The sequence below is a fragment of the Crinia signifera genome, chromosome 3 (genome assembly GCF_055691185.1).
Source record: "Crinia signifera chromosome 3, ASM5569118v1, whole genome shotgun sequence".
In the NCBI taxonomy this organism is placed as follows: Eukaryota; Metazoa; Chordata; class Amphibia; order Anura; family Myobatrachidae; genus Crinia; species Crinia signifera.
Window position 1 is genome coordinate 84,937,160 of NC_139219.1, and position 23,373 is coordinate 84,960,532.

The following is a 23,373-nucleotide window of genomic DNA, read 5'->3' on the forward strand; positions in this document are numbered from 1 at the left end:
ATACCCACCAGTTGTTCATAGAGGTTGTTAGTCAACTGTGCATGCAGCTCAATTTGGATATCTTTAAAAAAAGGCCTATAAACTGTAGCTAGATCGTTCGTCTTTCGTCAACATCTTTCATCAACATCATTCGTCCAAATTAAATTGGTCAAAAAAAATTGTACAGTGTGTATGCACCTTTACTCTCACTATCAGTTACAGTGCTAATTTACTTGCGTTTGTTTAGATGAGACCACTTTTGTCCCCAATATCATGCCAAGAGATATAGAAAAATCTTGAAAACTGGTTCAATAACTTAAATGTTCAAAATGATAAATATATGACTTTTTTACTTCCTGTAAGAATTCTTTAAGCCACACTGTATAAAAGCTTTGAAATATACCATAGGCCGGACACATGCTTGTAGGTTACATCATGCACACACACTTTCATCTTACCTGTTCCGTGAGCACAACTTTGGACTCAAAGGTTTACTGCAATCTTCGCTGTAACAACTTTTAGATTCAAAGAAAGCGCTTACTTTTCTATACAATAATTAAACGGCTAAGCTAGGCTATTGTCATTCTCTGATCTAGATCATTCATTTGTCTCAGGTGTTCTAGTACATCATGGGAGAATCTACTGTTGCAACCTAACAACAGTTATTTACAGTATGTACAATAAGAACAACTATGTCTAAACATAAAACACTTCTTTATCAACACTAAAGATGTGTAAACATTTGGGAATATAGTAGACGATATGCACGATAACGGCGCTCCTTCGCCATATTTTCGTGCACATCATCTAGTGCAGGCATGGACAAACTGTGGCTCTACAGCTGTTGTGGAACTACACATACAAGTATGCCTTGCCATAGGAAAATAATTCCCTAATAGCAAAATTGTGGTAAGGCATGATGGGACTTGTAGTTTCACAACAGCCATAGTTTGGCTATGCCTGGTCTAGTGCTTATGCGCTATGGACCTAATTGCGATGCGCGAGGGGAAATAGCGACTGAAAATGCGTATGGATCATAAACACAATGTGGCTGGAGGTGGACTGACAAAATTAGGCCATATATCCTTAACGCTGCTTGCTCCCATTATCTTTAATGATGCAAGCTCCCGCTAGCAAGAGCCATGCTGTCCCCCTTGGCTGCTCACTATGCCCAACATTGACAAGTGTATGCACTTGCTGATGCCGGCAAAAAAAAAAAATATATATATATACCTCCAAGGCTAGAAAGACTGGGTTGGGTTTCATCAAGCATAGGCCTTTGAGGCTTTAATAATAACCAGGCTAGCTCCTTAGAGCATAGAGGGCAGTGGCAAAAAAGCTAATTCTCTGAGAGACCCCTGTCCGTCATACTGGACATCTTATGTAATAAGTTGTTCAACATCCAATGAGCACATCCATGGGAGGAGCTCAATGCTTTTATCCAGCCAAAGCAGCCTATAGTTGAGTCTGGTTCAGGACAGGGGGGATTGGAGAGCACACTGCTCCAGAATAAAGGAGCATCCAGAATGCAGTTTCCTCTTTTTATTAAGTGACATACATACTGCATACTAGCTCTGATCTAGATTTGAGGTCTGGTCACCTATATTACAGTTTGTTGTGTTATTTAGATAAATCCCCAGCCATGCATTTTTCAGTAAATGTAACATTAAAATTAAGATGTTTTACTTATTTGTTTATTCAAACAATTCACAGACGCACACAGCAAACATAACAAAGAAAACGGAACTTACTTTATGTAGTAGGGCACTTTGTTAAGTGAAACAGATCGTTGCCATGGAAGCTGTACAGAAGCTGAGGGTGTAAATGGAAAAAAAGCTGCATTAAATATTAGTAGCAGAAAGAGAAAATTATAAATCAGACACAATGCAAAAAAAAAAAGAGACCCTTTTTTTGGAAATGCAAGTCATAACAAGGTGCGTGTTTTACAATAGACCCACCATACTGACATTTCTAGAACCATACCTCCACTCTCCTGATTTTCGCACACCAGTAGGCAGCAGTGTCCTACAGTCAGTGGAAAGTTGAAGGTTCTCTCTAACTTGTGAATAGATGATGTGGGAGACAAGGGGGCTGGAGTAATGCCAGCAGTGATGAAAATGGGGTGTGGCCCACAACTGTGGCATTTCCACAAAACCATGGCCATTTTGTATAGGCCACACCCCTTCTGGTCATTTGCAGCTAGTCCTGACTCTTAGTAAAGTATATTCTGAAAATGCTTTTAAAGAAGGCTGGGATTACAGCATAGATCCAGGAAAGGGAAAGTACATTTATTTTACCGCAGAAGAGGTTCAGGAACGGAGTTCCTGCTGGTTCCTGCTGAAAAATAGCACTGGCTCTAGACAATCTAGCATGGGCACACCATCGCATCCACCACTTGCACTCGACACTTGCATCTACCAATGGCAGGAGCAGTGTCTCCACTGAACATGGCCTCTGTGGAAACAGAGGTACTTGTGTACTTTCACGGCTCCCATCGCATGTCATCGCATGCCATATGTAGTGGCATGCGATGGGATGCGATTTTTGCAGTTTTTAAGCATTTTTTTAAAAACCGCATGCGATCGCATGCTATTTTTAACAGAAATGCATCCAAATGCATTGAAATTAGTATCAAACATGTTCAATGGCCCCCAAAAGTCATTTTTCAGGCTGTACCACCCCCACTATCAACGCGAACCCGAAACGTGGCGAGCGCTGCGAGCCCGCGAGGGGCGGCGGTACGCGTCCTACGACCTTTTCATACCCCCACTATCCACGTCGGCATAGAGTTGAGAATAGAAAGTGTGGCGAGCGCAGCGAGCCTGAAGCGTGGCGAGCGCAGCGTGCCCCGCGGACACCTGTGAAGCCCGTGAGGGGACACGTATGTGAAGGTATCCGTGTCCCCTCGCGGGGCTCGCTGCACTCGCCACGCTTCGGGCACTTTCTATTCTCAACTCCACGCCGACGTGGATAGTGGGGGTATGAAAAGGTCATAGGACGCGTACCGCCGCCCCTCGCGGGCTCGCGGCGCTCGCCACGCTTCGGGTTTGCATTGATAGTGGGGGTGGTACAGCCTCAAAAATGACATTTGGGGGCCATTGAACATGTTTGATATTAATTTCAATGCATTTCTGTTAAAAATCGCATGCGATTTTTTACTATGCGATGGACATCGTGGGAGCCGAGATTGTACACAAGTATCGAAACAGCTATTTGCCTGTGAAGGTAGCCCACTTGCAGGGGACACACGCATGAGACAGATCTTTTTGCGTTCACTTCAGGCAAACTCCATTACTGCCTATTAATAACTATATAATAGCTTTAATTTCTGACTTCAGGAGTGCATTTGTGCATACACTCAGGGTAACGCATGCGCCATCTGGGTTTTAAGAATATTCTGAGCATCTGCAGTCACAAATAAACATTGGAAATGATTACTTACTAGACAGAAAGTGTTGGGAGGAAGGGCCGAAATCTTGATGCGCCTCTTGAAGCTGTTTGAGACGTTCTTCAACTGCAGCCTACAAAACAGAAGTTATTTAATGACATAACAAGATCTAAACCCCACACCTTGCCTAAATAAAACAGGAATTATTATTTAGGGTACACTCAATTGGTCGCAAGATATTTGTGGTAAAAATGAATGCGGCTATCGTGACGGATTTCAGATAAGCGTGGCTTTGCATGCTCCTTCCCATTGTCGCGCTATCCATCTTTAAAAAATTGTGTACAATATTTTTTTCTGGAAAAACCCAAAGTAAATGAAAAACAAAATGGGGAGATCAGCCTGTACCTTATGCACTTTTGCAGCTACTGAGTAGGAAAAACTTTGCATCTGCCCATAGATACTGTTCCACCTTTAGCAGGTCTCCTGAGTTACTGAGCACTTTGGCAAGACACTGAAGACTAGGGGTTAAAGTGAGGGGGAACGGGGTGGAACTGAGTTCCACAACCTCTAATGGTAGGGGGAACTGAGTTCCACCTCTACCACAGTCCTGAACAGTAATTCCAACAGAAAAGCCGGTCCCAGCAGCTTCTTCTTCTGGCATGGCATAGTTGATGTCATACAATACCATCATCGCCATTGAAGTGAAGAAGGGCCACTAAGTGGAACAGGCTCTGTGCATGCTGCAGACAGGTGAGAGGAGGATGGAGGGACTCAGAGGTGGGGAAGCTGCTGGAGGGACACAGGGAATGGAGCTTCTGAGGGACATGGACAGAGAGCTGCTGGATTGACAGAGACAGATGTGTATAAGCAGCACAGCTGTGCACATAATTTGTATAAGGGGCAATACTGTGACTTACTGTTATATGAATCAAGGGCACTACATGTGGTGTAACGTGTACATGATTGAGCTACTGTACAGTAAAGGGAAAGCATCTTCAACTTGCTAGGTATGGTAATTTAAGGTGAGAAGAGGAGCAGTACCAGCTCTTATGTATGTGGCTAAATCTGGATGCAGCATATTGCCAAATATTTAGTTTTTGTTGGTATGCAAAGCCGGAGCAGGAGTACAGGAAGCAGGAGTTGCTGGAATGCAGAGTATGATTAGCAGTACAGGTAGCACAGAATAGCTGGCTTGCAGAGCAGCATTAGTAGCACATGATAAGCTGGATTGCAGAGCAACACCAGCAGCACAGCCAGCACAGTATTATCTAGATTGGGAAGCAGCACCAGCAGTACAGGTACTGTATCTCAGGGTTAGCTGGATTGCGGAGCAGCACCAGCAGCAAAGGATTAACTGGATTGTGGAGCAGCACCAGCAGTTCAGGTAGCACAAGATCAGTTGGACTGCGGAGCAGCAACAGAATTATAGTTTACACAGGATTCGCTGGATTGTGGAGCAGCACCAGCAATACAGGTAGCACAGGATTAGCTTGATTGCAGAGCAGCACCAGCAGTACAAGATGCACAGAATTTGCTGGATTGCAGGGCACCATTGAGGAAAATTATCTGGGTGCACTGGATCAAAGCTCACACACAGAGCAGTGACTTGAAGAACTGGCAATCAGGTTTAGGGCTGAGTCCTTTTTATGCTCCCAACCACATCAGGATTGGTGTTGTAAGCTGACTAGAGGTCTGGCTGTAAGTGGATGATTCCAAATCATCTGGTAGTGGGCTAAATGGCCGAACAGGAAGGGAAGGTCTTTTCTTGTCGACACAACATGTGCTCAGAGAATCATCCTGAGAACAGTATGAACATTGGCAATGGTAGTGGGACTAACACCTCCCAACCAGAGCACAATCACAAGGATAAGGTACGCAGTCCAGGGCGCTCTGTGATAATAACACCCACACAGGTAAAACGCTCTAAGTAGCATCATACCAGTGTTGATATACCATTGCCAGCATTGTCATGCCAGCATAGGCCCTTATTCAGATCTGATCGCAGTACAAATTTGTTCTCAAAATGGGCAAAACCATGTGCACTGCAGGTGGGGCAGATGTAACATGTATAGAGAGAGTTAGATTTGTGTGAGTTATTTTGTTTCCGTGCAGAGTAAATACTGGCTGCATTATTTTTTCACTGCAGTTTAGATTTCAGTTTCAACACACTCCACCCAAATCCAACTCTCTCTGCACATGTTACATCTGCTGCTGTGTGTGTGGTTTTGCTCAATTTGAGAACAAATTTGTACTGTGATCAGATCTGAATAATGGCCATAGGGCCTTATTCTAGTTCACTCTAAGGGCCTTATTCTGATCGGTGCGGATATTCCCGCATGCGGACGGACCGCCGATGTTGATCGTCTGCGCATGTGCAGAGGTCACTCTGCGCATGTGCAGGCGATTTCGCCGCACGGATTCTTTATACGCCGCACAGGGGGCGTAGAGGGGCGTAAGGGGCTACTTAACCTCATTACCCTATGCATACGCCCCGCGTTTCATGGGCGTTCCCATGCAAACGCGGGGCGTATGCATGGTAATGAGGCCGTGACGCGTGGGTACGGGGCGGGCATCTGACATCGCCGGATGTCAGCTGCCCGCCCCCATACATGATTTCACACGGACAAGTGTCCGTGTGGTCTTGTGTTGCGGGACCTGGTGGAGCGTGCGGCCCTGCATTCGATGTTCGGCGACCATCGAATGCAGGGGCTGCTCCCAAGACGGAGGAGGCGTATCCCCGTCCAATTTCATGCGGATCGCCACATATCCGCGTACGGACGGCAGGTGGCGATCCGTATGGAAGGCAGGCATTCGCCTGCACGGTTGCGGCCGCATATTCTGATCGGGCCGCACCGATCAGAATAAGGCCCTAAGAGGCAAATTCCTTCTCAAGTGGACAAAACCATGTGCACTGCAGGTGGGGCAGATATAACATGTGCAGAGAGAGTTACATTTGGGTGGGGCTTTTCTTCAAAGTGAGATCTATATTGCAGTGTAAAAATAAAGCAGTCAGTATTTTCTTTGCACAGAAACAAAATAACTCACCCAAATCTAATTCTATCTGCACCTGTTACATCTGCCACCCCCCCCCCCCCCCCTGCAGTGCACATGGTTTTGTCCATCTGAGAAGGAATTTCTCTGTAGGCATGCTCAATGCCCCACTTCAGAATTAAAGTATTGTTTGAACAGAACATAAACAATGTAAATCACAAATGCTATTTATTAGATCTACTAAAATTATACACTTATTTATAGTTTTGTAGGAAGATACATTTTTATTACTGGACCGCAACAACAGCTGCATAACTTGGCACCTAAGTATAGTTATATCCCACGTCGTATACTCTGTATCCGGTCATGTGATGTATTTTAATTTAAATGCATATTACTCCATTAAAAAAACCTAATAGATGTATATGAAATCCAAAACCTTGATTTAGAAGTATATAACCCGTGTCAATTGAGGGATTTTTTAGTCATTGTTTTGCAGAGGAATTCTGAGTGGACTTTTAGTGGGTTGCTCCAATTTCTTTCTCTATTCTGTAATCGATGTACTTTTAAAACTAAACCCCTTGTCCTGTGCACAGTCAGCATCTCCTTGGGGACACACTGTCCGTCCTGTGAAAACTGGATTTGTTTTAATCAACATTTTGCATGGGTGGCAATAAAGCGATTTTTCTTCTGCCAACTTTTGCAGCTCTCAATAACAGCAACATGATTTATGGAGTTACAACTCTGCTTACAAATTGTATCCAATATATGTATCACAGAGGTGCCAGGGAGCAACAGATAAATACATAAGAATTACAAATGGAGGGTATCAAAGGAAAATAAAACCAGGCCCCAGAAGAATCATTCGCTTCTTGCTATGGAAGAATGCTGACAGAAACAATTTAGCACACGCGGGGTCAGGTTCTGCATTACAGGAAATGTGCGGCAATATCAGAATTCAAACAACATAATGCAAAAACAATCATTAAGGAGACTCTCCAGCAAGAATAAAGCATTAAAGGTTAACAGCATTTAAGACTTTTTAATATATGTCCCCTAATATAATTTTAATGTATAATCTTCCCTAATAGAAACCACTGTTGTAATGTGTATTGGGTATAAACAGTTTACACATAACAGAGAAGTATATTGGAATCTTCTAGCTGGCTGTGACACAAATCACCGCCATTAACCAGAGCAATATAAGAATGTCTTAACCGCTGCCATATTATTTTTACGTTACTTCCCCCTGTGCAGATTTTCCCATAACATCAGAAAAATAATAATATTGCTTCAGATTCATTATGAATTCCCGATATTCAAAATACGGACTACCGACATGCATTGGTAGACAGTCAAAATACTGACATGTTAAAAATGCAACACCCATTATGCCGACATGGTCAACATGTTCACATGATATATTTTTTTTTGGGGGGGGGGGTCTATATCGACATGGACACCGCGTGAGTTTAGAAAGTCTGCTTGTTATGCTTCAGGAACACTATTATAATATGATTCTATGTCCACTTGGATTACGAAGTAAGAAGAAGTCGGTTTCACAGAAAAAAATCTTAAAAAAACTTTTTTTTTGACAGGACGACATTTTAAATATAGACATTTTGACTGTGTCTGCATAATGAACGTCGGCATTGTGACCATGTCGGTTTTTTGACTGTCTTCCAATGGTTCTCTGTATTTTGACCGCATCGCATTGTTTCACAATAGGGCTGATGCTGCTGAGATGGGATGGGTATATTTATGGGTAGTTTTATGATCACGTTCTTAAAGCTAGGAACACACTGATATATGGTCAACGTTATCGATATCATTGATGATATGTGTGTATATCGTCCAGCGTGTACAGTCAATATTGCTAACTATGCCCGCAGCCCCAGGTCATTATCGATCCTCCGTCATCCCTCCCAGCTCAATCTGACAATATCGTCAGCGGCTGCCTGTATACTCCATATGTCACGGACAGATATCGACCAGTGTATATGTTTAATAGCTTTCTCCCTCAGCATAGTTAACCATATCAGCGGCCGCAGGAATCCCTAAATGTGTACCCAGCTTGAGTATCGTTATTTGTCATTACCTGCTTTGTCTATTTAGCATGACCCGTGAGATCATCGTATATAATTGAACTGACCCCCATTTGTGTACAGTCTGATTCTACACATTCATGCAGGAGATGATGAATGACTGCAATAAGTGTTCCTACCCTGGCTAGCTCATGCCCCTATTCATAATTTCACCTTTTATAATATATTTTAGTGTTGTTTTGCTCAGAAACAATGCAGCAGATATCCCCAGACCTACTCATACACCTGTGGGTATTTATGATCTCCATCACATGATTCGCAGGGAATGGATGCTGTGTTATAGAGTTACATTATAAATCACACAATAAATTCATGAGAACCCGGTATGAAACCTGGTAATGAACAAAAGGATTACAGGAAAGTATGACGACCTACCGCAGTCGATCATACCACATGTATTATACAGCTTTGAAATGTTAAAAGTGTGAAAACCTTTTGAAAAAAACTTTATTCAAATGGAAGTAAGAACATGTATTTAGCAATATAATATCATAAATCACACCAGCACCTTTGCTGAGTTGGATCTATAAAGCATGTCACATTCTCCGAACATCACAAGATAAGACAGATATACCTGTAGGAGTTTCCATCTGATGTTCAGGTCATCCAACTGGCGAGCTGTTTTAGCAGATGGCTGAATATCTACAGCTGAGAGCTGACTCGCCTCGTCATTCACTGTCTTCACTTTCACGCTAATGGGTGTCATTTCCTCTCCCAATGCCTGTCATAGAACAGAACAGAAAAGTAGAATATTTAAAACCATAGTCAGCATCCCAAAACTTTGAAGTGAGCAGAGAACATTGGATGGTGGCTGTAAACAGTACTGACATTTTGTAATATTGTAAGAAATAATATTTACTAGGCTACAAAATAACTTCTATTTAATACATAAATCTAAATATGGACCCTTATTTGCGGACTGGAAATTAGGGTCACTGTTTGATCCACTTATTCAGCAATTTATTTATTGATGATATTGAATATTCTGGGGGTTGTGTGATGAATGGATGAAGCTGGCTTGGAAAGTGCGCAGTCTAAAATTTGATGATAATACAGCTATACGCATACTGGGCGTTCTATATTGCAGGGAGTTTGTACTGGATTCAATACCAGAACCATAATTGTACAAAATATTGCTGCATATGATTTGTATTTATATCTGCAAATGGACAGTCCATATCTAAAAGGTTTCTGTCATATCCATTGCCATTAGCAGTGTGCACATGTATTAGTAATACTGTATTCGGGTACAAAAGATATGTCCGAAAGTAGACAGATTAAACCTACAAATGACTTTGCATAGTCTGTACACCTACAGGTAGTGGAGGAACAAGAAATTCACAGCTTGTTCCTTCATTTCCTGTAATTATAAACAGTGGTGGCTCGTACCTTTTGGCAGGAGGGGGGCGGTCGCTGGCTGCGATGCAGGCACCTCCCCCTGCCGCAGCCGCCGCCGCTCCTCCCGGTCCCCGCCTCAGGCGCTGCGTTCGAGTTGGCTGCACTATGATTATTGGTGCTGGGACTGGCGCAATAGCAGTACAAACCTCTTTACTGTGCATGCGGCCAGCTTCTATGGGCTGCTTCGGCAACAGCTCTTAGAAGGGGAATCACGGTCCCAGCGCCTGTATAATACAGATGACGGGACGACATAGGTACTGCTTGCGCAATCCCCAGGATATAGGGGCTGCCCGTAGAGAGGCATCCTGGAGGGAGGGAACACCTCCCAATGGGACTGCCTTGGTGACTGGCAGGTAGGACTTCCAGTAGTCTCACAAACTGCATCTGGCAGTGGCAGATTTTACCTGGGGGGGCTGCAGCCCTGCAGCCCATAGGTAAAAACCGCCACTGATTATAAATGATCTGAAGCAATGCATCACAGCAGCTGTGAACATTGACGAGGACATGCGTTATTGGAACAAACTAGATAGACATATTGATATTGGTTGTGTGACAAAAATCTCAACATACAGTAGAACATTTGTAACTTACAGTAGTCCTAGAAATGCATACTGTATACAACATATAAATGTACTTTGACTATATCAATAATTCTTTGGTTTATATAAAACATTGAAAGTGTCTATTTATTTTATTCTAACCCTGTATATATCCTTTGCCCAGTAATACACATTTTTAATGTTATACAATATTTGTTTGTAGTTTTTCAGTTTTACACATTTTCATTGTTATTTAACAGCCTTAGGCGTTTGCAGCACATTTTATTAGGAGGTGCACCGTGGAAAGGGTGCGTCTAGCACTACTTATTGGGCATGTCCAACACCACTAATTGGGTGTGTCTAAAGGCCCCCACACACTAGAACGATTTTTTGGCCGATTGTCCGATTTCCGACCGATTGTCTTATTATCAGTAAAAACCGGCCGATCGATCGGAAATCGGACAATCGGCCAAAAAATCGTTCTTGTGTGTGGGGGCCTTGACACCACCAATCAGACATGTCTACCATCATCTTTCGGCACTCACTACAATATAAAACGTCTCTCGGGCATGACAGTGGTCTAGTACAATTAATAATGCAAAACACACATAATTGATTGATGGGCGCCTCTTTCAATGGAATACAGTTCTAAAAAGCAGAAGTTTATTTTTGCTGGTATGGATAGTGACAGGGAGGTGTTCATAAAGGTGTGCACAGCATTAGGGTGTACCTGTGCACCCCTAACACACAATGGGGGAAATTTACTAAGATGTGTATTCTACTTCACATGTGATGTTGCTAGGGCAACCAATCAGAATATATTTATTATTTATTAAGCACCCTCTAGAAGACAGTAGACAGGATCTGATTGGTTGCCCATAGCAACATCTCATGTGAAGTAGAATACACATCTTAGTAAATTTCCCCCAATGGCTTTTATTCTGGTTCACTCACAAAGGCAAATTCCTTCTCAAATGGACAAAACCATGTGCACTGCAGGTGGGGCAGATGTAACAGATGCACACAGGTGCACAGAGAATTAGATTTGGTGAGGTTTTGCTTCAAAGTGAGATCTATATTGCAGTGTAAAAATAAAGCAGTCAGTATTTTCCCTGCACAGATACAAAATAACTCACCCAAATCTAATTCTCTCGCACAAATTGCATCTGCCCCACCTGCAGTGCACATGGTTTTGTCCATTTGAGAAGGAATTAGCCTTTGCGAGTGAACCAGAATAAGGGTCAATGTGCGCATGCCTATGTTAAAAGCCCAAATGACAACTTAAAGTTATTTTTTTTCAATTGGATGGCACGTGTATCTGGCGTGTGCATTGGCGTGTTAATCAGTGTTCAATGTTGCGTGCTCTGACTTTAGAAAGAACAATCTCGCTAGCAGTTGGATATGCCCCTACATCTATTCACACATCATGAACTGAGAAACAACTGTTATTCCCTGCTACTCATTAGGCTTATTTTCAAAGTTTCATATCTAAAAATGTGCATGCTAATAATTATAATACTAATAGTATTGTTATTTCAGAAAACAGTTTCATTGTATCCCAGTTAAGTCTTTTAAGCACCTGTTTAAATATTTATAGTATTAAATAAAAAACACCAATCTTCTACACATATTTTGGGAAGCATAGAAGGGTTATTAAAGCACTGTTCATGCATGTCATTTATTTTATGACATCACTACTGTGTCTGAGTTTCTTCCAGCTTTCTATAATCCTGAAGAGGGACAAATGCCAGAAATAAGGACATGACTTACGACTGTGTCAATTCCCGTATAGCCATGCTCCCATTTTTGCCGCTGTGTTTGCAAGGCCAGCGCTCTATGAGCTGTCGGCATGCCCCCTGACCCTCTCTCTTAGTGAAAAGAGACTGTATGCATGGGCACATCATCTATTCACCGCTGCACCAATAAACAGAGCAATGAGTGACAGGACTCCCAACTATGTCCAGCCCCCCCCCCCCCTCCTCCTCCACTGCCACAGAGGAACACTGCTGCCCACAGATAGGTGGCAGGAAAGTCACAAAAAATCGTGGAGCCCCAAAAAATTGGGAGTTGGGATATATGTGTTTCTTCTTTTAAGGTTATTTTATAGAATAAAGCAGGGCTGTGGAATCGGAGTTGGAGTCGGAGTCGAGGAGTCGGAGCAAATTTCGAGTAACTGGGGTCGGAGTCGGCAAACAATGCACCGACTCCAACTCCGACTCCGAAAATTATAATTAAGGACTTCTCTACTGTAAGAATAAAGACCAATGCATGCAGTGCCTCACGTAACCGCAAAACGAACATGTTAAGTGACCATGAAAAAGCATGCTTTTCATGTGCTTCACTGTATGGCACGCAACGCACAATTCGGAGCACCAATACTTATAAATGTATTCTCCCTTGTAGTTTACAACTTATTTCAAACGTTCAATAAGGTTTTCAATACCTCGAAAAATTCATTCAACCAAGCTCTTTGCTTAAACTGTTCAATACAGTAGACTGTTGGCTTCCCAGCCTCTAGTTTCTGTAGTAATAATATGTATGTTGCCTTTCTTTCCTTCAAGGAATGTATAAAATACATTCGCATATTAATACAGAGGAGTCGGAGTCAGCCGTATGAGGAGTCGGGGTCGGAGTCGGACCATTTATCTACCGACTCCACAGCCCTGGAATAAAGTATGATCAATTCCCACTATTTGATACATATTGTCTCTCTCTCTCTTATAATGTTAAGAGCACAGTTTGTTCCTAGCTGAATCTGAATTGAGTAGACAGCATCACTGAGCTGCCATATGTCTATAACATGCATTCAACTTTACTCTTGTCAGGTTTTTTTTTTAACTTTGCCTTATACATATTAAACACACATTATTATTAGAGATGCGCAGGCTCTGATTTACTCTGATTTCAAAGCAGGATCTTATTGGCTATCCCAAATCCTGTGACAGTTGTTGACAGTTGATAGCCAATAAGATCCTGCTTTGAAATCAGAGTAAATCAGAGTAAATCAGAGCCTACACATCTCTAATTATTATATGCTAAGACCACAATACATTTTTAGAATAAGCTTTACTGTAATGTTAGATTGGAGTTTCTAAAGTCCCCATTTTTAAACAGGACATGGCCATTAGGTTGACATACATTGGATCTACCACTGAAGGTCGACAGGGCTTAGGTCAACACCTAAAATAGATAGACGTGGCTAAGGTCGACAGGGTTGGAAGGTCGATACAAACATTAGGTCAACATGGGAAGGTCGACAGTCAAAAGGTTGACATGCGTTTTTCACATTTCTTTTTTGAGCCAACATGTGCCGACAGGTGGTATTTTATACCCTACCATCCACTACGGAACACAAACTGTGAAAAGCTCATTTAGACTTTTTGACGTTTGACCTTCCCATTGTCGAACTAATGCTTGTTTCGATCTTCCGACAATGTTGATCTTCCCCATGTCAAAACACAAAATGGTACCAAAAGTCTCCACCGCCATTTACATTCATTCAGATGAGTAGGAATTTCACATGGGCGGACATTCACATAGGCAATATCATTATCAGTTGTTTTTTTAAAGTTCTAAATAGCAATTCCACAAAGCTTTTTTTTTTCTTTAAAATACCTTTAAATCATGCATCTTAGCTGCTATGCTACATTTCATTATGCCATCTTCAATAACTCTAAAGTGAGTGGCTGCCATGGGGTCACAGCTCTTACCATGTCATTAGATTACATAAAAGAGAGTAAGACAGAGATGATTTCAAGGGTGAGAACATAGTTCAGACCATTGTCCTGTATCTTTTATACACACTGCATCATGTGTTGTGTGACTGTGGTTACCATGGTAGTTAAATAACAGTGTGAAAAAAATATTTTCAAACTAAAGAAATAAATCAACAGGGAAAATGTGAGATTCCACAGTGATTTATGTTAATAAAAATACAGTACACCTCACTTTGACATGGGTATACTCTTTATTGTAAAAGTAGAAAGTGCACTGGACAGTTGAACCATACCAAAGCAGAGCTGTAACTGGAGGGGGGGAGGGGTGGCGGGGGAAGCATGCAACAGGTGCTGGATGTGATAACCTTAAGTGTATGCAGAAAGGGGGAGAGTGAGCTGAACCAAATTACTTACTTACCACTTCGTTAATGATGCTTGACAATGATAATGGATTTTTAAAATATCGCTCAAAATTGGGCTTAATGGAGAACTCCTTTTGGGGGATATTCATTTGAACCCGTGGCTATTCAATTGTGGGTGTTTTTCACATTTTGTAATCATTTTTCACAGATGCCTTTTCATTTTTAGGAGGGGTTGAAAAAGCATGGGTGAAAAATTACTATAAAATGGGCAAAAACGATCCAAGTGTTTTTCACCCATGCCGGGTTATTTGCCTTTCATTGAATAGGTAGAATGAAAATTTGACCTAGAAAATGTTGAAGAGAGATGTTTGCACCAATTCAATAACCCCCTTAAACTGCAGTTTATATATTTTTTTTTTGCTTTTAATATTTTTGCATGGAGTTGTCATTATACTAAATATGTAGTATGACTCAGACTATAAAAGAACTGAGATCATTTCTTAAAAATCCATTTCTTTACAAAAAAATTTTTTTCACAACACTTTATGAAATATAGCCACTAGATGGAGCTAATGCATTTATGCTAATGTGGGCCATTTATTTTTACCACAGCAGCGAAATAATTTTGCCACTGATAACTGTAAAGGAGTAACACTAAACCACTATATGAAAATGACGAGAAGAAAAAATGCCTAGTAAAAATGTATTTATTTCTTGTGTGGACAGCAGATGTTCAATCATGTTAAATCTCATTAGTGGCCTATTTCTTAGAATGAAATGTAACTTTCTAATGTTATCTGGTTATTCCGCAGAATACTGTAAAAAAAAAAGTTGACAGCATGCTGACCGCTTTTACAATAGCTCAATCAAAAAGCACATGCAGTGTTCATGCAAATTCAAATGAAAAGATAATGAATCTGCTTTCCTTTCAAAGGAATAATATAATAAAAAAACAACTGCAAAACAAAATAATTTACTGTTCATTATTTTAACTACATTGGCAAGCATGGTAAACATCATTTGCGCATTCTCCTCACCTTGCTCGTGAATTAGCACCAGTTATAGTAATTATACACATTTTCATGTTGAAAAAAAATATTCTGTAGCTTTGGCAACTGCAAAACATGAACTAAAACCTACTGTACCTGTAGAATCGCAGTGCTCCCATCAGAGATCCATCCTACACACCCCCACCTAATGGAAATCAACCATTTGCCTATTACTGTGAGATGATAATACATCACCTAATTTTAGAACCTACTGTATAAAACTATGAGTCATTCAAATACCACGTAAGGCTATGCATAAAGCATCTAAAACAAGACATGAAGGGAAATTAATATCATCGTTTGTGACTTTATTATATTGCAGCAGCTGGTTGGTGATTCATGTTTATAGATCGTTTTCTAGCAAAACCTTCATTTAATTGAACATATAATTTTTGTTCAAATGTAAAAAGGTGATAAAATCACAGTGTTATTTCACTGCAATTAATTGTTCTTTTAAATTGTAATTGGATTTAATAATTGCTCAAGAGACCATCTGTTCATGGTGCATGTACAGCTGACATCACTGGCCTTAACGTTGAGATGTCATATGTCACTTAATGTGTGCAAAGGCGAGGAGGTCCAGAGTAATGAAAAAACATTGACTCAAGGAGATTAAAGCATAATAAATGATTGCATTCTATGAAGGTACAGCTATGATTGCTCACACCATCAGATTATGTACTTGTGTTAGATAGTCTTACAATGCAAACATAACTATTGATCCATCATTGGCTATAATACAAACGGTCCTCATTTGCAAATAGCAGATTGGCTGATGCACAGTCATGCCCCAGTCCCGTTCTCGGTCCGCTCGACTGCATCTCGACAGGTGGGATTCAATGTCTCGCCTGTCGAGTGCTGAAAAGGGTGCGCGGCCAAGAGAAATGCCCGTGGATCATCGAGATCTGGCCATGAGCTTGACAATCCACGGCCATTCTCGACAAAACGAGACTGCTTTTACAGTTCAATGCAGTCGGTAAAGACAACATTAAATAGGCGGCCACCGCTATTTCCCCAATCAGAAATAGCGGCAGGGGATTGCATACCCCGCAAAGAGTATTGAGTGTGGATCAAGAAAGCAGCATTGCTTGATGCGTGGAAGCGTACATTTACATTTTTGCAAAAACTTTCATATATTCCTAGTTTGCAGAGGCATCATTTTTGTGGCTGATCTTGATGTGGCAAGACAGACCATCTTGGTGCACCAGGAAAATGAAGAAGTTTTCACTCTGGGTACCTAGTTTGATTTGTGCAAAAGATCTACTACATGGGGATGATTAAATGGAACTATTGCAATTGCAACTATGGCCCTTATTCAGATCTGATCTCAGTACAAATTTGTTCTCAAAATGGGCAAAACCACGTGCACTGTAGGTGGGGCAGATGAAACATGTGCAGAGAAAGTTACATTTTGGTGGGGTGTGTTGAAACTGAAATCTAAATTGCAGTAAAAATAACGCAGCCAGTATTTACCCTGCACAGAAACAAAATAACTCACAAAAATCTAACTCTCTATGCATATGCTACATCTGCCCCACCTGTAGTGCACATGGTTTTGCCCATTTTAAAAACAAATTTGTACTGTGATCAGATCTGAATAAAGGCCAATATCTCAAATTGATTTGATTGTGTTTAAATTCAATCTTCTAGAGAGAACACATTTTTTTTTATTACAGCATAAGTGTATCTAAAATAATTGCAGGATGTGAAGTGCACACATAGGATTGCCACCGACCATAGATATTTCAAAATCATCAATAGTCTATGGCTGATGGTGAATAGTTTAACAATCAGTGGTGGAGAAGCAGAGGGTTTCTTGCCATCGATGGTAGCCATGGACTGATGGTGCTGCAATGTTGTTAGTCAGCAGCCCTCTCCCCTGGACCAGCTCTTTCAACATACTGTGCGCCAGGACTCCTCCCCCACCCCTGACACAGCCAAGGGGGGTATTCAATCCCGGCCACTATTTGTGAAAGATAATAGCTATCTTTCCCGACAGCATTGAAGAGGCAGATTGGCAGTCGGGCCCGTTTTGACGATTTCGGTCGTGAATTGTCACGATTGCTGCCGAATATCGACAAGCCATGGCAATTTCCGCAAGACACTCCCAATTTTCACCGATTGCAAAGCGGGACATTGAATTGCGCCTGGCCATCAGCGGTCGGACAAAAAGAAAACAGGCCAGGGTCACGGTTGTTGGGCCGGATCGATAGTCGTGACACGGGAATGAATACCCCTCTTAGTCTATCAACAATAAAGTGATCAAGTTAGCATTTAATTTAGACCTTTTCTTTATTCATAATAAATAAAAACAATTACCTGTATTAAGCGTGCAGCTCCTCGCTTAACAACCAATTCTTGAAATGACCTAGTCATAGAACCTGAACTCGGTTTTTAAGTGGGGAACCTCTGTACACCTTTTTTGCATGCATGCGTATATTGGAAAAGCATATTGTACATATAACGAAATGGTGTCAATGTAATGGGACCTACACATGTCGAGATCTTTCTAAACGATGTGAGTGACGTAATGCACTCAGCAAGATCGCTCAGCTCACAGCGCTGCAGAGCACTGTGTGCTGAACGATCCATCAGGGCCAGTGTTCTCTGGTGACCAGTGTTCCCTGACCAGCGATTAAGTAGATTTATCCAGCATGCTGGATCTTAATTGCCGGGTGATAGCAACAAATGGGGCCGCGCATCGCTATCGCTCCTGAGCGTTGTAGGGGCATTTTCTAAGCAATCTAGTCAAATTACGTCAGCTGGCTTAAAAATGCCTTGAAATCGTCCGATGTGTAGGCTCCATAACTCTAAATGAGCCTCTATATGTATCTTATGAGTTCTGTTAAAATAAAGGGCTTTAAGTAGAGTGCCATCATACCGTTGGTAAATCTTCTCGGTTCTGTCATATCATTAATAGAAGGGTTTGTATTTTTCAGACTAAAGCAAGAACTTTAGAAATGCATCTAATGGCTACAAACATGACAATGATATATCTCTCTGTCAGTCTGTAAAAGCATAAACTTACAGTTTTTTTGGTTAAACAGAAATAGCATTTGTGCAATGGAAATAAAGCATATATTAATCAAATGATGTATACTAGATCATAACTGACAACATCCGACCTTGCCATGCCATGCTCCCTTCCGACCAACCAGACTCATAATTCTAAATGAGAACTGTTAGGTTTATGTAGCGATATACTAAATAAATAAACTGTACCAGATGTGGACATGTATAACTGGGGTGGCTGGTAGGCTGCCGGGGTGCAGCTGTCCAGAACATTATAAAGCGTCAGCATATCAGTAGCACAGCTATATATTCAATGTGACATCTATAAGCAACTATCAAGAAGTAAGAATAATATATATATATATATATATATATATATATATATATATATATATAACATAATAACTATTTATTACATTATTTTACTCCCATTAGAACTATGAGGCGAATTCAGACCTGATCACACACCTGCAAAATCGCAGCAGCTAGCGGTCAGTGTAGACGCTGCCCTGCCAGAGTGAAATCCCGCCTAGCAAATGAATGTACCCGCTGTGCGAATAGATGTGTACAGCTGCAAATCGACTCAAAGCCGTGTGAATATGTCCAAATAGTGTCGCAAGCCACTCAACATCGAATGATTTTTACACCGGCCACAACTCATCGCATGGCCTGAGGAGCCAGAGCATATCCGGCCTGTAGCTGGCGTCACACATCCTCCTTTAAAATGGTCAGGCACGCCTAGAGATTATCTGTAACGCCTGCGTATTTTCTTTGCACTCCCACTAAACAGCTGAATATTCAGTCGCTTGCCAATTGGAAGAGCTGATGTTTTTGTACTGAACATATTTCTGTAGCTATGAGATGTCTTTTGTATGTTTATTCTTCCTTTTATGACTAATAAAAACTAGTAAAAGATCCACAGGTGGAGCTATTACTTCACTTGTGATTCTGGGGGTTATTCTAATTCACTCGGAAAGGCGCAATCACTCTCTAATGGACAAAACCATGTGCACTGCACGTGGGGCTGATGTAACATGTGCAGAGAGCGTTAGATTTGGGTGTTTTATTGTTTATGTGCAGGGTAAATACTGGCTGCTTTATTTTTACACTGCAATATAAATATCAGTTTGAAGTACACCCCCCAATGTAACTCTCTCTGCATATGTTACATCAGCCCCACCTGCAGTGCATATGGTTTTGTCCATTAGAGAGTGATTGCGCCTTTCCGAGTGAATCAGAATAACCCCCTCTGTGAGGAGACCTGGAGAACAAAAACTGTTGGTAGCTCTTGAGGACTGGAGTTGGCTACCACTGCTCTAGTGTGTATGAGGCTTTAAGGTACCCATACACGTTACAATTATTGTATACAATATTGCATCTCATCGCATTTTGGTTTTGCGATGAGAGGAGATTTAGTACAAAAAGTATGTGAAGCACATACTTTTTGTACTAGATCTAATCTCATCTCATCACAAAACCGAGATGCAATATTGTATACCAGTGGTTCCCAACCCTGGTCCTCAAGTACCCCCAACAGTGCACATTTTCCAGGTCTCCACACAGAATCACAGACAAAATAATTAGCTCCACCTGTGGATCTTTTAAAATGTGTCTGAATAATGAGTGCACCTGCCGGGAGACCTGAAAAACGTGCACTGTTGGGGGTACTTGAGGACCAGGGTTGGGAACCACTGTTGTATACAATATCGCATACAATAATTGTAACGTGTATGGGCACCTTAATGCTGCCAATACACTTGTGCAATCGGATTCGATGCGATATCAAACCCGATCGCATCTTGTGGTGCTAAAGTGCCCCCTTTGCAGCACTCAATGTCGCATGCCATCTTGAGATGGCACATTGTGTTCTGGAAGAGGGCGGGCAGAGGGCGGCGTTAGGCACTTTACTAGTAAAAAATCATAAAAATGTGATATTATTCATTAATACTGACTATATACTAATGTTATAACTTGTAAACACATTAATATGACCTTTAATAAATGTAGCCACGTATATGTCCTTTTTTGACCAAAAATGTCATCTTCATTGCAACACACTGCAACTAGGATGCACTAGGATACTGTGCTGATTCATTTGCTGTGCAACATTTGAAACTTTGTGTGCCACTGAGTCTATACACGGAACTCAGCAAGGGAAAAAGTACAATGTAGTACTTCGTATACAGATTCAGTAAACCCAGTCATGCACAGATATAAAAGCCTCCTATATTAAATTAATCTCCTGGTTATCTCATTGTGACTAACACACATTTTCAAGCAAAAACGATTTGGCACTAGCGGAGATGCCCGGGACCTTTCACAACTATAGGGGCTGTCTGCTGTGACTACATCAGGACACATTTATAATCAGCATTTAGAATATCAGGATATGTTAACTGTGACTATTAATAAAGGGTATTACTTACACGTGTCTTAATAATGTGTTCCTTCAGAGAATCAATTACTAAGTCCCCCACTGGCTTCCAGCTACTGCGCACTTTCTCTGCTTCCTTCAAATCTCCATCCAGGTCATCCATTGCACTTTTCAGAACCTTCAATTTTTCCAAAGCCTTGTCCACTTGCTTCTGCCAGCCACCAGCCTGGGAGTTCAGGCTTTCCCACTTCTCCTTCACTTCTACAGACTGCTTGCGCATGGTTCTTGCAATCTTCTGGGCTTTCTCTTCAGGTGTTAATTCTAGCAATAAAAAATGTTATATTTTAAAGTATACAATATATATATATATACACATTATAATATAGTAGTATACAAGTCACATGATCATCTCACAGTAGTCCTGTGGAAAAAAAAATTCTCATGAGTACATGTGTCTACACTAAAATGACAGTATGTACAGGCAAGACATCTTTAACAGAGGCATAACTCTCAGAGGCAATGGAGTCATCTGCCGCCGGGCACTTCTCCTCCCCTGCTTAATATTGCTCCTGGTCGACAATCAAAAAGTCGACATGGGTTTTTCACATTTTTGTTCCCAGATGTCGACACAATCGACATGGACACTAAAATGTAGCACCGCTATGTTTAGGGCACACTATTTTATTCTCCAACCACACCCTTGGCACATGTCGGCTCCCAAAAAAGTGAAAAACCCCATGTGGACCTAATGCTTGTGTCGACCTAATGACACTGTTGACCTAACCCATATCGACCTTCCTGCATGTCGACCTAAGTGTCGACCTAATTGCTGTCAACCCAAAGTCCAGATACTAGTCTAGTGGGGTGTAGTGGGGTATATTGTAGAGTAGGGGGTGTAGAGCAGTGGTTCTTAACCTCAGTCCTCAAGTACACCCAACTGTTCATGTTTTCCAGGACACCCTGCAGGTGCATTCATTATTCACTGACACATTTTTAAATATCCACAGGTGGAGCTAATTACTTCATTTGCAATTCTGTGTGGAGACCTGGAAAACGTAAACTGTTGGGAGTCTTTCACCCATCTTCATTTTTTTATTGAAGTACAGTATGTCTAATGTATGTACAGGTATGTGGAATGCACCCGCGCACCTGACCCTCACCCACCCACGGCACACCAGCCTCTCCCCCATCCACAGCACACCCAAACCCAGTCCCTCACCCCCGCCAATCCCACGCCCGCCCCTCTAACACCAGGCCATAACCCCGGCACATCACTCCTCCCAACTGCAGCACCCCCACACCTGCCCCTCCCCCATCCACATCACCCACATGCGGGAACCCCACACCCACAATGCACTCGCTTCCAATCCTCCCCGACCCACAACATCCCGCTCCCACACCCACAGTTCCCCCGCAACTACCCTTCACTCAAACGGTGCACCCCCGCACCTAACCAACCCACACCACCCACACGTGCCACCCCCGCACCTCCACCACCCACGGTATCCCCGAACCCGCCACTCCACTACTTACACCAACCCCAAGCACCTTCCCCCTCCCATGGCTCCCTTGCACCCAACCCTCATCCACACAATTAAGGTGTTCACAGGTCAAGGGGGAGGATCCCCTTAAGATGGTGTGAAGAGCGCACGTAGGGTGCGATGAATCACCTAGTATATATATATATATATATATATATATATATATATATATATATAGAGAGAGAGAGAGAGAGAGAGAGAGAGAGAGAGAGAGAGAGCGAGAGAGAGAGAGCGAGAGACAGAGAGAGAGTGTTATTTTTTAACAGTGAGTACAGAACATCAGGAGACATGTAAGGGGTCATATACCTTGTTAAAAACAGTAGAAGAGAGAAGTGACAGATTTAGATGCAACAGCAGTGACCCAAGCTCGTCCTTACAAGAAATATGGTCTCACTAAGTTTCTCTATGTGACTAATGGATTATTTCATATTCCTTACAGAGGCAATTACAAGACGTTGTACTCTACTCCTTGCCAGACTTACTCAGAAAACATTGCAGAAAGCAATATGTCATTAACCAATGAAGGTACAAAAAAAATAAATCTACTTATTAAGTTAACATTGAAAAGGCAACATATTTAATGGATAGAAGAAACAAGTTTAAATGTGGCAGATTATGTGAACCAGATGGTGACATATATTAATGGCAGAGTCCTGGTGGAAAACAGTAAAAATCCTTATATGAATCTCTCTCTCTTTATGACACTGATTGTTTTGCAAACTCTTCAACAGTTGCTGACAAGAATAGTGACAGCCTAGCTTGAAACAGCCATCTGCCTTGCCAAGGAATAACATCAGCCATCCTTTATCATGAAACTGATGGGTAGGACCAGGACGATCTAAACAGCAACTGTTTCACTTTAAAGCAGACGTGTACGATGCAAGATTTGAAGCAAACAATAGAAGTTGACGAAATATAA

At 41.7% G+C, this 23,373-nt stretch overlaps 1 protein-coding gene across 10 annotated transcripts in view; it reads right to left on the reverse strand.

Annotated features, from left to right (window-relative positions):
* The window catches only part of UTRN (utrophin), a 587,017-nt gene that overhangs the window by 126,374 nt on the left and 437,270 nt on the right, over positions 1 to 23,373 (reverse strand). For 7 of the 10 annotated variants that reach the window (XM_083176136.1, XM_083176132.1, XM_083176133.1 and 4 more), the window contains 5 exons: positions 20,966 to 21,234; positions 9,038 to 9,184; positions 3,422 to 3,500; positions 1,731 to 1,791; positions 438 to 494 (listed from right to left, as the gene is read on the reverse strand). In XM_083176136.1, the coding sequence (XP_083032262.1) occupies positions 438 to 494; positions 1,731 to 1,791; positions 3,422 to 3,500; positions 9,038 to 9,184; positions 20,966 to 21,234 (613 nt within the window). The remainder of the gene's footprint in view (positions 1 to 437; positions 495 to 1,730; positions 1,792 to 3,421; positions 3,501 to 9,037; positions 9,185 to 20,965; positions 21,235 to 23,373) is intronic. The other 3 variants (XM_083176141.1, XM_083176135.1, XM_083176140.1) reach the window with 1 other exon arrangement.